This window comes from Balaenoptera musculus, chromosome 15 (genome assembly GCF_009873245.2).
Source record: "Balaenoptera musculus isolate JJ_BM4_2016_0621 chromosome 15, mBalMus1.pri.v3, whole genome shotgun sequence".
Taxonomy (NCBI): domain Eukaryota; kingdom Metazoa; phylum Chordata; class Mammalia; order Artiodactyla; family Balaenopteridae; genus Balaenoptera; species Balaenoptera musculus.
The window spans coordinates 49,967,832-49,983,225 of NC_045799.1; the positions used below are offsets into that span (position 1 = coordinate 49,967,832).

The 15,394-nt window shown below is 54.8% G+C and overlaps 1 protein-coding gene across 5 annotated transcripts in view; it reads right to left on the minus strand.

Moving 5' to 3' along the window:
- The window catches only part of LMF1 (lipase maturation factor 1), a 91,584-nt gene that overhangs the window by 39,908 nt on the left and 36,282 nt on the right, over window positions 1-15,394 (minus strand). For all 5 annotated transcript variants that reach the window (XM_036824810.1, XM_036824813.1, XM_036824812.1 and 2 more), the window contains exon 4: window positions 6,003-6,151. In XM_036824810.1, the coding sequence (XP_036680705.1) occupies window positions 6,003-6,151 (149 nt within the window). The remainder of the gene's footprint in view (window positions 1-6,002; window positions 6,152-15,394) is intronic.

Genomic DNA, 15,394 nt, shown 5'->3' on the forward strand with positions numbered 1-15,394 from the left:
CGCACAGGCCAGGCCCGCAGTTGGCTCGGGCAACAGGTAGGAAGCAGCATCTGAGAGCCTGTCTCGAGCTGCAGTGCCTGGCGGGGCTGATGGTCTTTCCAGGGCTTGAAGGCATGTTGTGTCACCTGGTGCTCAGCCCAGGAAAACCTGGCTCGGTGGGGTGTGCACAACTCTGCTCTTTGTGGGCCTGACTGACCACCTCCCGAGGCTCCCCTTACGGTGACCTCTTGTTAGGTTGCAGGAAATGACTTATGTCCTGTCTTGAAGCTGCGGCTGAGGGGCTTGTGTGGATGTGCATGCCCGTGGACCCTCACCCCATTGCCCCGAGGGTTCCTGCACACCCATCAATCCCCACCCCACATCCCAGATGTGACAGAGCCTCTGGGTCTGCGGCCGCCTGCTGGCTCCGCCGATTCCAGAACCTTCACAAGGACTCATGCGGGACCCCTTCCTGGCTACTGCTCTCAGCCACACGATGACTGTGGGCTCGGCACTGGGTCCCTGTCCGGCTGGGTGGTTTGCCTTTGGGGGATTTGGGCCAGGCTGCCCCCCCCCTCCTGCTGGTGGCCTGTGGTTGGTTTCCAGTTCTTGGTGCGTGTGGATAATGCTGTCGCGAGTGTTTGTGTAAAAGGCCTCTGTGACCACGTTTCCACTTCTCCTGGGTTACATATTGAGTAGAAACTCTGGGGGACAGGGTGGGCGTGGGGTCAACTCAGTAAGTAAATGCCAAACTGCCTCAAGCGGCTGCATTGTTTTACACGCCCACAGGCACGCAGGGAGTCCCTCTTGCTCGCGCCCCTCAACATTCATATGTTGAGGCCCTGACCCCCAGTGCGGCTGCATCTGGACCAAGGGAGTCACACAAGGTCAAGGAGGTCATGTGGGGGTGGGGCTGACCCAACAGGTGAGGACACAGTGTGAGGGTGGCATCTGAAAGCCAGGGAGAGTCCTCACCGGGAACAGAATCGGCTGCAACACTGACCCCGGACTTCCAGCCTCTAGAACTGTGAGAAAATAAATGTGGTTTAAGCCACCTGGGCTGTGGTATTTTGTTATGGCAACTTGAGTGAGCCAGTATTGGTTTGGTCAGCCGCTAAGTTCTGTCCTCGTGGGCGGGTGGGACCTCAGCGTCCATCCATGCGTGTTTCATGCAAGTGCTGGGACGCCCACGCGCATGCCTGCCGAGACCTCTCCCTTTTTCAGAGTGAACTGTCCGTTAGTGACATGCATGAGTTCTTCACATACTCCACACGGAGGTTCTGCCAGGTGTGTGTTGTGAGTGCTCCCCGCAACCTGTGGCTTGCCGTTTTTCCATGGTGTCTTTTGAAGAACCCAAGATTTTCATCGTTTTGACGTACAGTTTACCCATTTTTTTCTTTTATGGTTAATGGTTTCTATGCTGTAAGCAATCTTTGCCTCTCCGAGACTGTGAACGTTCTAAGTTATCTGTGAGGAGTGTCTCGGTTTTACGTTTGCGTCCACCTCAAACCGACTGTCATGTGTGGTGTGGTGGGGGGTGGGGTCCGTGTGCCCGTGTGGATACCCAGCACTGGCGGGGGAGACACTTTTCTTTCTCAGCTGAACTGACTTGCTGTCTTGTCCAGAGGTCACTTGACCGTGACTTCAGTGTGGGACTATTTCCAGACTGACCCACCCCGTCGATACGGCTCTTGGCCTCTCACCTCCCCTGGCGCCTCGAGGGCCACATCCTCTGGGAAGGCCTGAACCCACAAGCAGTGTGATGCCGACAACTTTACTCTCATTCAAGACTAGGTCCTGGGCATTTCCATGCACACCTAAGACTTGGTTCGTGATTTTCTAAAAAGAAAACCCTTCTAGGATTATGTTTGGGGCTGCACGAAATCTATCGACCAGTTTGGGGACAACTGACCCTTGGCTGGTAACGAGCCTTCTGACCACAAACGTGGAAGATCTACTTGCCCAAGTCTCCTCTCAGTGACGTTTGGTGGTTTTCAGAGCACAAGTGTCACACTTCTGTGAAAACTTCCTAAGTATTTTATGGTTGTGGATGTTAGGGGTATATTTTAAACTTTCATTTTTTTGACAGTTTTTGCCAGGTCATGGAAATACTGGCTCTGAGTCCTGCACGCTGGTCGACTTCACTCCCTAGTTCTATGGCCCTTGTGATCTTCCACATACGAGATGAACAGAGATAATTTTACTTCCTCTGTTCCAATCTTCAGGGCCTTCACCACTTTTTCTTGCTTTAATGCACAAGCTAAGATCTTCAACACACTGTTGACTAGCCATGAGGAGGTTGGCCACCACTGCCCTGTTCCCAGTCTTAGAGGAAAAATGTTCAGTCTTTCACCATTTAGTATGATGTTAGCTGTAGGTAGTTTGTACAGTTATCTTTTATCAGGTTGAAGAAGTTTCCTTCTATTTCTAGTTTGCTGAGAATTTTTTTTGTTAATTGTGAATAAGTGTTTAACATTGTCTAATGCTTTTTCTACCTAGAATGAGATGAACATATCATTTGATCTCTTTCTTCCTTATATCTGGTAACTTGGTGAATTACATCTATTTATTCATATCCTACCAGCCTGGCATTCTGGGGAAAATCCCACGTGGACTTAACACCTTTACGTACTCTGGATTCATTTGCTAATAATTCCTTGATAATTTTTGTTTGTGCTCTTGAAGAACAGTATTCTGTAACTTCCCTTTTTTGAAATGTCCTTGTCTTCACTGGCCTCAGGAGAGTGAGCTGGGAAGGGTCCCCTCTCCCGTTTTCTGAATGAGTGTGTGTAGATTTGTTATCACTTCTTCCTTAAATATTTGATAAATCTCATCAGTGGAGTCATCTGGGCCTGGAGTTTTCTGTGGGAGGTACCTTTTGTATGTTTTTTTTTTTTTATAATTACTGTTTATTTATGTATTTAAAAATTTTTTTTTTTTGGCTGTGTTGTGTCTTCATTTCTGTGAGAGGGCTTTCTCTAGTTGCGGCAAGCGGGGGCCACTCTTCATCGCGGTGCGCGGGCCTCTCACTATCGCGGCCTCTCTTGTTGCGGAGCACAGGCTCCAGACGCGCAGGCTCAGTAGTTGTGGCTCACGGGCCTAGTTGCTCCACAGCATGTGGGATCTTCCCAGACCAGGGTTTGAACCCGTGTCCCCTGCATTAGCAGGCAGACTCTCAACCACTGCGCCACCAGGGAAGCCCACCTTTTGTATGTTTAATGACTCAGTTTATAAAATGATTCAGCTGCGCTGACCCTCGTGTCAGTGTCAGAAACCTACCTACCTCTATGTCCTCTAACTGCTCACTTCACGTGCATTAAGTTGCCCATACTACTTCTTTTTAACCTTTTATTTTGAAGAAAATCTTAGATTTCAGAAAAGCTGTAAAAATGACAAGGAGACCCTGTACAACACGTGTCACTACTACTTCAACCCTACTTGGGCTTCACCAGTTTCCCACTAACGTCCTGGCTGACGGCTCCTTAGGCTTTAACTAAGGTATGACTTGGATACTTGAAATGCTGGTCAGAAGCTGTGCAGAACGTCCCGCAGTTGGGGCATGTCTGATGCTTCCTCATGGTTAGATCAGAGGATGCATTTTGGACAGAAGTGATGCTTTGTCTTTGGAGCTGCATCCTCTGCACAGATTCCTCCCCTCTGTGCCCTGGCCGCTGCCTCCAGCAGGAAGCCCTCTGGCCATCACTGCCTCCCCGCGGAAAGGACCCTGGCCTCCCTGAAGAGCCAGGCAGTCAAGGGCTCAGCTCGAGAGTTTCCCTCTGGACCCCGGCCCACCTGGCTGTCGTTGGGTGTGAAAACAGTTGTGTCACCATGTGTCCAGTTTCCAGCTGCTTCCAGAGAAGGGTAGCCTGGTGCCACCTCTCCAGACACCTGAGGATGGAGTGGCCGCACCGACTGCACCCTGGGCACCTGGGGGGCCTGGGCCATCAGTGGGCAGAGAGGTTTCCTTCCTTCTGCTCGGGCACCCCCACCCACACGACCTGGGGTCCCCTCTGAGGCTGAGCTCTGAAAGGACCAATCTGTCCTCTGGGGCATGTGAAGCATGGCCAGACTACAGAACCACAAGCAGGTCTGAGCGTCCGGGACAGTCGCCAGTTCTGATCGAGCAGCAGACAATCGGGGCCGGGCTCATCCCGGGCAGCGTCTGCTCAGTTCCTACGGACTGGACAACTTGCTGCCATCACTCCTTTTTATCAAGTCAACTCTGTCGTTCTGCTTTCCTACGAAGGGAGGTTAATAATATCCAACGTACAGACGGAATCAAGTAATTACACCTTTTAGTGCACCTGATAATTTTTTATCCAGCTGGTGCTAACAGTCAATCAAAATGCCATAAAAGGTGCTTTACAACATGCTAATGACTCGCCGCCCCTGTGAGGCATCGTGGGAGTTTGTGCAGCCGTGAACCGTGCTCAGAGCAACCTGACAGCTCCGCCACCCAGGGCTCTGCAGCCGAAGCTACCGTCCCAGGAGGGTCCTGATAAAGTCCTTAGAAACAATGCATATGTTTTTATGCTTTTTAAAGACAGCTGAGAGAGAATCTACAATTGAGTCCTAGACGGACAAGGAACAGCAGCCTTGAAGCTAAAAACACCTGTGCGGTGGTGAGACAGCTCACGGTTTCGTGTTTCATCAAAGGGACCTATGAATACCACGCTCATCTTTCTAATTAAATGGAAAAATGAGTTTAGGGAAAGCATCACACTTTGCCGCGGAATCTGGACCCACATAATCACCCAACACGGTGTTTCCAAGTGTCTGTAGCTGCTCGTACCCTGCTGGGTTGGGAACCTTGCCAACCACCCCGGCCTGTCTCCCACCCCCCTGCCACAGAGCTCATTCCTCTGCACCCAGCTGCCTGCAGTGCCCCCAGAGCCTGGCCAGATGGCGCAGACGTGGCAGCTACCTGAACCACCACGGCGTGACGGCCAACAACCTGGGAGTCCAGGAGGGGAGCCTGTGGGAGTGGGAACCCACGGTCCTAGAGGGGACACCCGTCCTGCTTGAGGACCGGCCCGTCCCCCTCGACAGCAGATGCCGTCACTTGCGAGTTCAGTCTGCCCAGCAGACTGTGGCACCAGCCAGGACGTGGGGCGACGGGGGCTTCAAATACAGAGAGCCGCAGAGGGCAAGATGGCGCTGTGCTGCCCGGGGGACGAGGCCCCCCCTCACGTAAGAAGCCCATGAGTAAACTGAACATTTGACAAGGAAGGGGCAGCATGGCACAGTGGAGGACAGCGACTTTGCAGGAGGACCAGCGCTGGCCCCCACCCCCCTGCAGGCTTGTATTTTCCCCCACGAGGAACGACTTAGAGCAAACAGACACTAGACTGTCTGGACGATGTGAAAGAAATGGGTATTTTACATTTTAGTGTAACAAGCAGGGCAGAGGTGGAAGGGAAAGTACACGAAGTCGCCCAGACCTCTGCCTGGTGAACCACCTCACTCCTGATTTTAAGTTTCTGAAAACTCGAAGGTGTAATTAGAACTGAGACGTGCACTTTCCATGGCTGCATGGCAGGTGGGCGTCAAGGTGCCTGGTCCCAGGGCGCAGCAGGAGGGCGTGAGGGGGAGAGGACGTGGCAGGAAAGCGGGACAGCTGAGCACCACCTCAACCACACGGGGAGGCGTCGGGAGAAGGGGCTCCACCGGCAGAGAGACAGGAGGGCGCGAGGCCGGGGTCACAGACGATGTCGTGTGACCCGCTAACACGTTTCCCGACATTTCAGATGCTCCATACACACCAGGAGGGCTGGGGGGGAAGGGGTGACCAGGGGGCCCTCTCCTGAGTGTCCCAGTGGAACGACTCAAGTCCTGGCTGTTTCCCACAGAAAATGGCCAGGCCAGAGGGGCCAGTGGAGCATCGAGTGCTCAGAAACAGGCCTCGGATATCATGGAAAGTGGTGGAAGGGGCATGGCTGGCCTGGCTGGCGGGAAGGCAGCAAGGCAGCCACTCGTTTTTAGTACGTTTCCTTCCAAGTATAACAAATAAAAGTTCTACTTACCGCTCCGAGCATGATTCTGAAAATCAGCCACCGATAGCCCCACAGGACAATCCGGGACGTGGGGGTCCCCCTGGGCAATGGAGACAGAGTCCAGAGAGGGCACAGGAAAATCCCCAGGAAGCCCGTCTCCAGAAGCTGGGACTCCCATCCTGAAATGAGGGCAGCAGAACACAAAGGACGAGTGAGCAGCAGTGGACACTTTCCGAGGAAGCAACTGCACCAAACCCGGCTTAACCCAGACGGTCCTTCAAACAGGACAAAGAGTAACAGAGCCACAGCACCCGGCTGAGCCTAGCAGCTCAGGCCGTGGCTCCTGCCCTTCGCAGGGCGCCCACAGACACGGCGCAGCCCCTGAGGAGTCACCAGGGTGGACACGGGCACCGAGCAGGCTGGACGACCCGGACGTGAGTTGCTGAGCACAGAGCAGACTGTGGTCCCATCTGCCCAGGTGAGGGAGGGAGCCAGGGGAGTAGCAAGTACAGGCCCTGAGTGGCTCAGCCCGGCACCGCTGGATGGGGGGCATCAGTCATTTTTCCTGCTGGGGAGCCCATGTGAGAAATGCAGGTATGAGCAGCACACCTGAGTTCTCGCTCCTACTGTGGAGACGGCCCCTCACACTGCGTCCCCGGGACACCCGGAACGTGGAGCTGGTCTCGGGCTGCAACAAAGGAGCCTGCGCTGCACTTTGTGGGCTGCACGACTTCCCTTTCACCCCACGCTGACGAACCTCAAAAACATTCTGCTGCGTCAGAGACGCTTCAGACAAGGGCAAACACTCTACAGTTCCACTAATGTAGGTTCCAGAACAAGCTGCCCCCATGCAGGTGAGAGAAATTAGAACCTGGCTGCCTGGGGGGCTGCGCCCTGGGGGTGGGAGTGCTGGTCATGGTGGTGCACTGGCCAAGACTTACCAAAAGCACCTTAAGGTCTGTGCATTTCAATGTTTGTAAACTGCTTTCTCAAAAAAACAGACAAACCTAAATGAATTTTGAACCCCACTCTGAGACACACTGAACGTTAAGATGAGGTGTGAACAGATGTGTGATGATGCCAGTAGAGCCAAGGACCAGCCACGGCAGAATGTAGGTGGTGGGTTTGCAGGTTTTCACTGTACAACTGTTTGAAACTTTCTATGGCTTGAAATTTTTCATAGTAAAATGTGGAGGGAGAAATCCCACTGACTCTCATATGCTCTGGATTTCTGAAGCTCAGTTCCACATCGGTTCTTCTCTGGAAGACAAACAGGTGAGTTTGCCCAAAGGCAGCAGTGCCAACACCAGGGCGGCACCGACGGGTGGGCCGTCACTGCCTGGGGTCTCTGTGGGCTCACTGCATCGGCTGAGCCACCTGTGCTGGGGGACCTGGGGCCACCAGCGTGCGCCCTGCACCGTCTGGAGATGATTCCAGAAGCAGAAAGAAGCCTGGACAGAGTTGGGGAGGAGTGCCCGGGGGAGGGAGCCGAGTGAGGTGGGCGACTGGAGCCCAGAGCGCCACCAGGCTGTGGCCAGGCCACAACCAATGGAGACGGTGGGCCTGTCGGCACAGCTGTCACCGACGGGAGAGGAAGGCAGAGCACAGGGCGCTCTGGCCAAGGCCGAGATGGGGACATCGGTGCCACCCTCCTCTGGGGACCCAGTGTGTGGGATGCCCACGTGGGCTGAGCCGGCCTCCAGGGCACACACCTGGCTTCCCCCAGATGCCTCAAGGGAAGAAAGCAGGAAGCCCCTGTGCTCGTCTGCTCTACGAGGTTCCAGACACTGAGCGTCGCTCATTTTGGGTCCAGGTCTCGTCCTTCTGCTCATGGACATGGATGACCTTTGCTTCACAATGTGCTTCAAACCCCCTTCTTGTCTCAACAGGAAGAAGCGGACTCTGTTCCTTATGTGACACCTCTGGTTTTATCTTGAGAAGTCGTTTTCATTAAGCTTGGACTCCTTCCACATGGGGGCATTTTAAAACGTGTGGTTTTATGACGGCAGAACATGGAGTGATGACACGGCTCTGGGAGGACTTATCTGCAGACGCTTCAGATCTGAGAAGGGACCTCAAAGGCCACTTGTCCCCACCCCCTCCTCAATGCGGCCCCGCGAGCAGGGCAGGCAGACATGGTGTTCCAGGCTGAGCTGGGCAGGCCCCAGAGGAAGCAAGGCTGGAACAGCCCACGTACCCGCCCAGGAGTGGGGACCCGGCCTTGCTCGCGCTCCCTGGAAGCCCCTCAGCAGCTTGCAGACCTCACGTGGGCGGGCAGAGCAGTCCCCAGAGCCCGGGTCTGCCTTCTCTGTCACCTCGCTCTGCACAGACGCGACGAACGGAATTTTAATGTGCAGTTTGAGTGACACCAATCAAAGCGAAATGCAAATGGCAGAGCCCAGAGACCCTCCTAAGTGCCAGGAAGCAGGTGACGGGGACCCGCTATCACCCTAGGGACGTACGTGTCACCTGGCCCTCCTGCCTCCTCCTGAACTCGGAACCTCCCTCATCCTGCTGGGTGCGTGGGGCCACCCCCGCCCCCCATCTCGGCATAGCCATTTTCCAAGCTGAAGCTGAGGCTGCCTGCTCGCTGGCCGCCCCTCCGGCCATTAGCGCTCGCCAGCACCGCTAGGAGGAGAGGGTGGCCTGCACCCACCTGCTCCGCTTCCTTTGCTGGGGTCCCGCCGGCAGTCAGCAGCTGCGCTGCTGGCACAAGGAACACCACTGTTCTCCGCGGCCCCAGAAAGACAAGCCCTCCTCCCAGATGTGCACCCCAGCCTATGCACAGACCCCTCAGGAGGGCAAGGCGACAGCCCCTTCACGGGGGCCTGGAAGGTTTCGCCCACGGCATGGGACATCCCACCAGTGGCTTTGGGGTGACGGTGAGCAAGTGACCAGGGGAGTCTCCGTGGGCTGCACCACCTGCTGCTAGAACTTTCACCTCGGCGGCTACTGGTTGGTTTCCAGGAATGCGGCCCAGCGTCCAGCCACGTTTGGGAGGCGTCCTCGTGAGACTGAGGGTCGGCGCCCACCCTCCATGCTGGGTGAGGTGCGGTGGGGGTGGCCTTCCCAAGGAGCCGCTTGCCCACTGTCTCTGGGGACGGCTCCGACAGGGACTTGCAGGGTCGTCCAGCCCTGTCCTGACCAGAGCTCAGGGCCGGCCGCAGTCGGTGGCCTCCAGGTCTGAGAGCAGACACAGCCCCTTGCCTTGCAGGCTCTGGGCAGTCTGGGCGCCTGTGGGCTGGACTGGCTGCAGCCGAGCAGACTCAAGTGGTCCGAGGAAGTGGATGCTCTCCATGCTCCCCTCCTCTCGACTTGTGCTTCCGAATCACCCAGCCCGTGTCTGCCGGAGCTGCACACGAGTCTGAGGAAGGCCTACAACATGCTGAATTCGGCCCCTCAGTCTCCCGGCCCGACCTGTGACCCGTGGGTCCCTCACTCCTTCGCCACATGGTGCACCGGCTCCCCAAACAGCTCCGATGTGGATGTGGTGCTGACTTCTGGCTCTGTCCCCGTGGGCCTGTGAAGAGCGAAGACGCTCTTCTATCGAAGACTGGATAATCCACCACTGGACAGCCTGGCATGGGCCTGGTGATGCAGAACACACGGCCACCGCAGAGTGGGCATGGCACTCCAGGATGGACGAGGATGGGGCCGGGCGGCTCCTCGTGGGGGATTCTTGCTGACAGTCAAGGGGGCTCAGAGGGGGCTCGCCAGGCACTGTGGTCACCCAGAGTCAAGGTCAGGATGGCACAGGCTAAGCCACCAACCAGAAAGGAAATGTGACCTAAAGCAAGGTTTCAGTGGCAGAGGCCACCCGATGGCTCTGAAAGCAACTGAGGCCTCACACCCTCCTCGAAACTATTACAGTTACTTAGGGTAATTAAATGTCGCAGGCATGGATCCTTCAAAGATGACAGCACCATCCACGTTATGAGTAGGAAACCCATTAGCTTCATGGTTAAAAGCGGGAGAAGGGGAAAGCGCTTCCCTCCTGACGGGCTGTCACTCCTGCCTGAGCCGCCCACCCTGGGAGCACTCGGAGCTGTAAGTCACTCCCAGTCTTCACGGGCACAGCAGCCCGTTCTGCAGCTACTGACGGCAAAGAACGGCTGTTTTTACACCTTGGGGACAGTTCTGGGGCCACCCCGTCCCCCCAGGTGCCGATGTTCGCTCTGCCACAGAGCCCCACACCTCCTACAAGTGCAGTCAGAGCCCGCTGTGATGGGCAGGTGGGGTTCAGAGGCCAAAGCACGAGACATAGGGTGATGGGCCAGCTGGGAGAGTGCCTGGTCCACTGTCCTTGGCCCCATCTGGTGGGAGGATGTCACTTTGGCATTGACGGGGATAGTTCTGGGTCTCGCCCACAGCCCTACTGGGGGCCTCGCGATAGGCACAGTGGCTCCTGGGTGGGGGGTGGCCCAGGCAGAGACCACGGTCGGAAAGGTGGCAGGACAAGGTGGGCAGCCCCGACTCCATTTGCTGTGACACTGGCTGCTGCTCGCCACATGCCCTGGGCCCCCTCGCCAACCTCAGGCAGCAGGAGAGGTGCTCAGACTCTGGGGCTAATAAGCTAGAGGGCCGCCTGGGCCTGTGTCCAGAACACGGGGCCTGGGTCATGGGACACGTCCAGCTGGCGTGGTCCAGGAGCACGGCCTGCGGACCCCGCTCCTCCCTGCGTCTTTGACTCTGGTGACTTCCGTGCTCAACGCCTGCAAAGTACGAGTTTCACAGAAGCGGGTGACCTTGGAATGGCCTGAGCAGCAGGTGGAGAAAAAGCCCCTCTTCTCAGCAGAGCGTCAGAGGCGGCCCAGGGGTCCAGGCCGCCCGGGGCTGAACTCCTGTGTTCTCCTCCACATTTCTGATCTGCAAAGCCATGCTTGAGAGTTTTTATCACGGCCACTTGGCATGTGTGACACAGACTCCACTGGAGGAATTTGGCGTTTTGAGGGCAGAGTGCCAGCCAGGTGCAGGCGGAGGAGCTCCTGGGTTGCATGGGCTCTCGCGGGCCAGCTGGAGCCCCGATGCCCACCAGAGCGGAGCCATGGGGTATTGAGCAAAGGGCAGGCCTCGCTGTGTGGTGTCGGGCCTTGGGGAGTGGGGGCTGCACGGCAGCCGGGAAATCAGGGGGGAGGTCCTGCTGACACTGTTCCTGAACCGTCTGCCCGCCCGTCACCCAGAAGGGACTAGGGAGAGCTGCATGCTGCTGGTGACTGCTGCAAACACTGCCATCCAGACGAGCACGCCCTGCCCAATGACTGGCTAACACACTTTCCTCTTTTGTTGAGACACGATATAAAATGAGATCAGGTAAAAAACACAAGGGAGGCTACAACAAAACTTGAAAGAAAACTCTCGCTGGTGTTTAGAAACAGCCGCCCGCTGTCCAGCACGTCACGGGGAACATGCGTTATCTGTCTGTTCCCCACCTGGACGGGGCGCCTGATGATTGCGTGCACCTGTCCAGCGAGGTCAAGAGCCCCGCCCAGCCTGCTCACACCTTACATCCACCTCACACCCCCTCCTGCAGTCACCACGGTGCACGGGGCCTTGCCCAGGTCCACCAACCCCTTCCGGCCATAAGAACCACCTGGCAGAGCTGCCCTTGCTCTAAGGGGACAGACTGGGGCCTGTCCTCAGGGCCCAGGAGGTACTAATGCTGTCCTGCCCCAGAGGTGCAGCCACGCTCCTGCTCACCTCCCCAACCTCAGCCCCACTCGTGCCGGGCCTGGTCTAGAGCCTCCCGTGCCCCCTACCAGGACCCGCTCAGAGCCACGTCTGCCCAGGAATCCTCCAGAACCGGTGTGAGCTGGCAGGTCTCTTGGGACAGGAGCCCCGTCTGTCCGGCTTCCTGGACACTTCTCACATATTTGAGGATTTAAGCCAGAGATCAGATGGTAAATGGAACACGTCTTCTAGCAAGAAGACGTTTTTGAAAGACCTGGTTAAATGCTTCACGCTTTAAGTAAAATCATTTTAAATTGCATGCTCTCAATTAGGAAGCGCTTAGCAAATTGCCAGTCTGTGTTTTACGGATGTCCTTGGGCGCTGCAGAGAACGGGAAGTGACCTGTGTGACCCGCACAGCGACCCTCCTCCCACTGCACTTTGTCACGGTGCTGGTTCATACTCGGTTGCTGTGGCAACCAGACTTCAGAGCCCCAGGTGTCCCCTGCTGCTCAGATCCACACAGGTGTCACCAGCTAGCCTGAAAACAAAATCCATAGTAATGATCTTAGCTGGCTTTACTGGTTTGGGATAAACATGAGAATGCTTCCTGTCAACGGAAATGAGACTTGGCAACAGAGATTTTTCAGGATTAACATATTCAAAATATTTAATATATATCTGGCTGAAGGGCACAATGCCTTACCATTTCTTTGTCTTTGTTTCCTGTGCGTGAAAATTAGCTGATGGGACTTCCCTGGTGGTCCAGTGGTAAAGAATCCACCTTACAATGCAGGGGACGTGGGTTCGATCCCTGGTCAGGGAACTAAGATCCCACATGCCACGGGGCAACTAAGCCCGCGCGCTGAGCTTGTGTACCTCAGAGCCTGCATACTGCAAACTACTGAGCTTGTGTACCTCAGAGTCTGCAATGCTGCAAACTACAGAGCCCATGCACCCTGGAGCCTGTGCGCCACAACTAGAGAGAGAAAACCTGCACGCCACGACTAGAGAAGAGGAAAAAAACCCCGCATGCCACAACTAGAGAAGAGAAAACCTGCACGCCACAACTAGAGAGAAGCCCGCGCACCACAACGAAGAGCCTGCACGCTGCAATGAAAGATCCCGCATGCCACAACAAAGATCCTGTGTGCTACAACTAAGACCCAACACAGCCAAAAATAAATAAATAATAAATAAATCTTAAAAAAAAAAAAAAAAAAACAAGAAAAGAAAGTTAGCTGAAGCTCGTCTCAAAGTGCCTTGAGACCCCTCACGAGATGCCGGGCAGTGCTGTCTTGTGGTTGCTCAAGATGAGGGGAGGTTCTGACCTGCCTTCTGCCTGTGCAGCCCAGGCCCACTAGCCATGTGGGGCTGCTGAGCTTGAAACGCGGCTGGCGGTGGTCGGGCAGACCTGCTCTCTGTCAGCCCAGGAGGCACGTGTGTCCACAGGTCCTGCACAGAGCGGCCACGCCCACCCAGCACCACAGCAGGGCGAGCTCCTGTCCCCCACCCCTCTGCCACGTAAGTGGGGTAACCCTCATCCACATAATCCTGGAGGATGACCCACTCACCCACAGCCCTCAAGAGCTTCCCCACACTGGCGGACACGGTTCCCGGCGTCCTCCTCGCTGCCCATGGGCAGGCCCTGTCACCTGAGGGAGGAGAGGCCAGTGTGTCCACGCTCGTCAGAAATAACAGGGAGGGTCAGCTCCTCTGGAAAGGAGGGAATCACATACACTTCTCCACCTGGCAGGCGCCCACGGTATAGGTCAGGGCAGAGGTCGGGCCATCCCCAAGGCCTCTGCCCCACGTGGACACTGTCTCCGCTGGGGCCATGGCACGGGACACACCAGCCTTCTTCCTGCCCTCCCCATACCTCTACTTGTCCATGCCTCTTGGATGCTCGCTGTCTCTGGCCCTCCGTGAGGTCAGCGTGACGGGCAGCTCCTGGGCCCAGAGGCCAGGATGGCTGAGGGCAAGGCGCCTCACAGACCCTCTGTGAGGGCACGTACACCCACGGAACGAGGAGGGGAGGGAGGGCGTCTCGGCCACAGAACCAGGACCCAGTGGGCTCCGCCAGCTGCCACAATCTTGCTCAGGGGTCATTTGCAAGGGAGCCTGGTGGTGGTTCAGGGACTCGGGGAGGGGCAGTGATAGCTTCTGGCATCATGTCCTCGATGCCATTAGAAGAGATTTCCTTTCTTCTAGAAGGATCAGTGTACGGCAGAAGGTCAGGTTTCAGCTAAGTCAGCTGATGCAAGTCATCATGGGAAAACACCATGGGTAACCCACAGAGAGACCCACAGGGAGAGAATGAAGCTGACCAGGGCCCCCCCTGACTGCCTCACCTATTCCTCTGCTCTGCTCAGGGGTCTCCTCCCTTGCTGGCGGCCCAGGCCCGTCAAGTCCCTGCCCCCAGTGCCCATCCCTATGGCCCTTTGGTCAGGTCTCTGCTCAGATACACCTTCCCTGGATGTAACATTTACACCTGGGCCTCAGTCCATCACGGCACTGCCTAGCCTGCAACACTCACCCCACCACACGCTGCTCATCTCAATTATTTCCATTCTCCACTCATTCTGCACCCAGAACACAAGCTCCAAGCAGACAAAGTAAAGCATCCATAGTAAGAATTCTCAAGAACATTAATGAAAATATGATCGATCATAAGACATAAACAGATGAGAGAACTTGGAAGAGAAACAGAACTATAAAAAAAGAACAAACATTCTAGAACTGAAAAATAAAATATCTGAAATTAAAATTTTACTAGATGAGCTTAATAGCAGATTGGATGACAGAGAATAAAAAGGTGGTGAACATGAAGGGAGCTCAATCAAAGTTATTCAATCTGAGGCAGAGACTTAAAAAATTGAATAACAAAAGAACAGACTTTCAGGAACTGGTCGGACAACATCTAAAGCTCTAACATACATGTAATTGGAATCTTAGGAGAGGAGAGAGAAATGGGGCATAAAAAACTTTGAAAAAATACTGGCAAAAATTAGCTAAGTTTGGTAAAAGACATAAATTACAGACTCAAAAACCTCAGGGAATCATAAGCAGGATAATGCCACATGCAGGCACATCATAGTCAAACTGCTGCAAACCAAAGACAAAACCTCCAAAGCAGTCAGAGAAAAGAAAGACATTATGTTCGGAGAACTGACAAGAGGAACAGCAGCCGAGTTCTCGTCAGCAACAATGGAGATGAGAAGACAGTGAACTGAGTGCAGAGTCTTGCACCTGACGGAACTGTCTGTTCCGAGATTAGAGCCAAGAATCCAGAAGCTTTTCAGACAGCAAGAGACTCAAACTGCTTGCATGAGGACAATGTTGAGCATAATCAAAGATTTAAAGGGGAAATAAAGCAGTGTAGGTGTGGAGGGAGGAATCACTACCCCCACCAGGGGATCTATCAGGCTGTCCGTCCAAGCAAGGAGAGACGGAAAGCCATGCATCATCACACACTATGCTCAGAAGGCACTCAGTAAAAACAGGCCGTTCTCTCTAGGACATAAATCAAAGAGGTAAGATTGTGACTTAAGTGCCTTACATTAATAACAATAAACAGAAAAAATACTACCCATCCTTATAAAAAACATTATAGCCTATAAATGAGAAAGCAGGTGAAACTTCTCTATTAACTAAGATATGCTTTCATTTCAGGCATTTTAATTTCACTTGCCAGATACGCAGAATCCTCCAGCTGTCATTCACAAAGCTAACCACGCCCTTCCCCACCGGCCACTG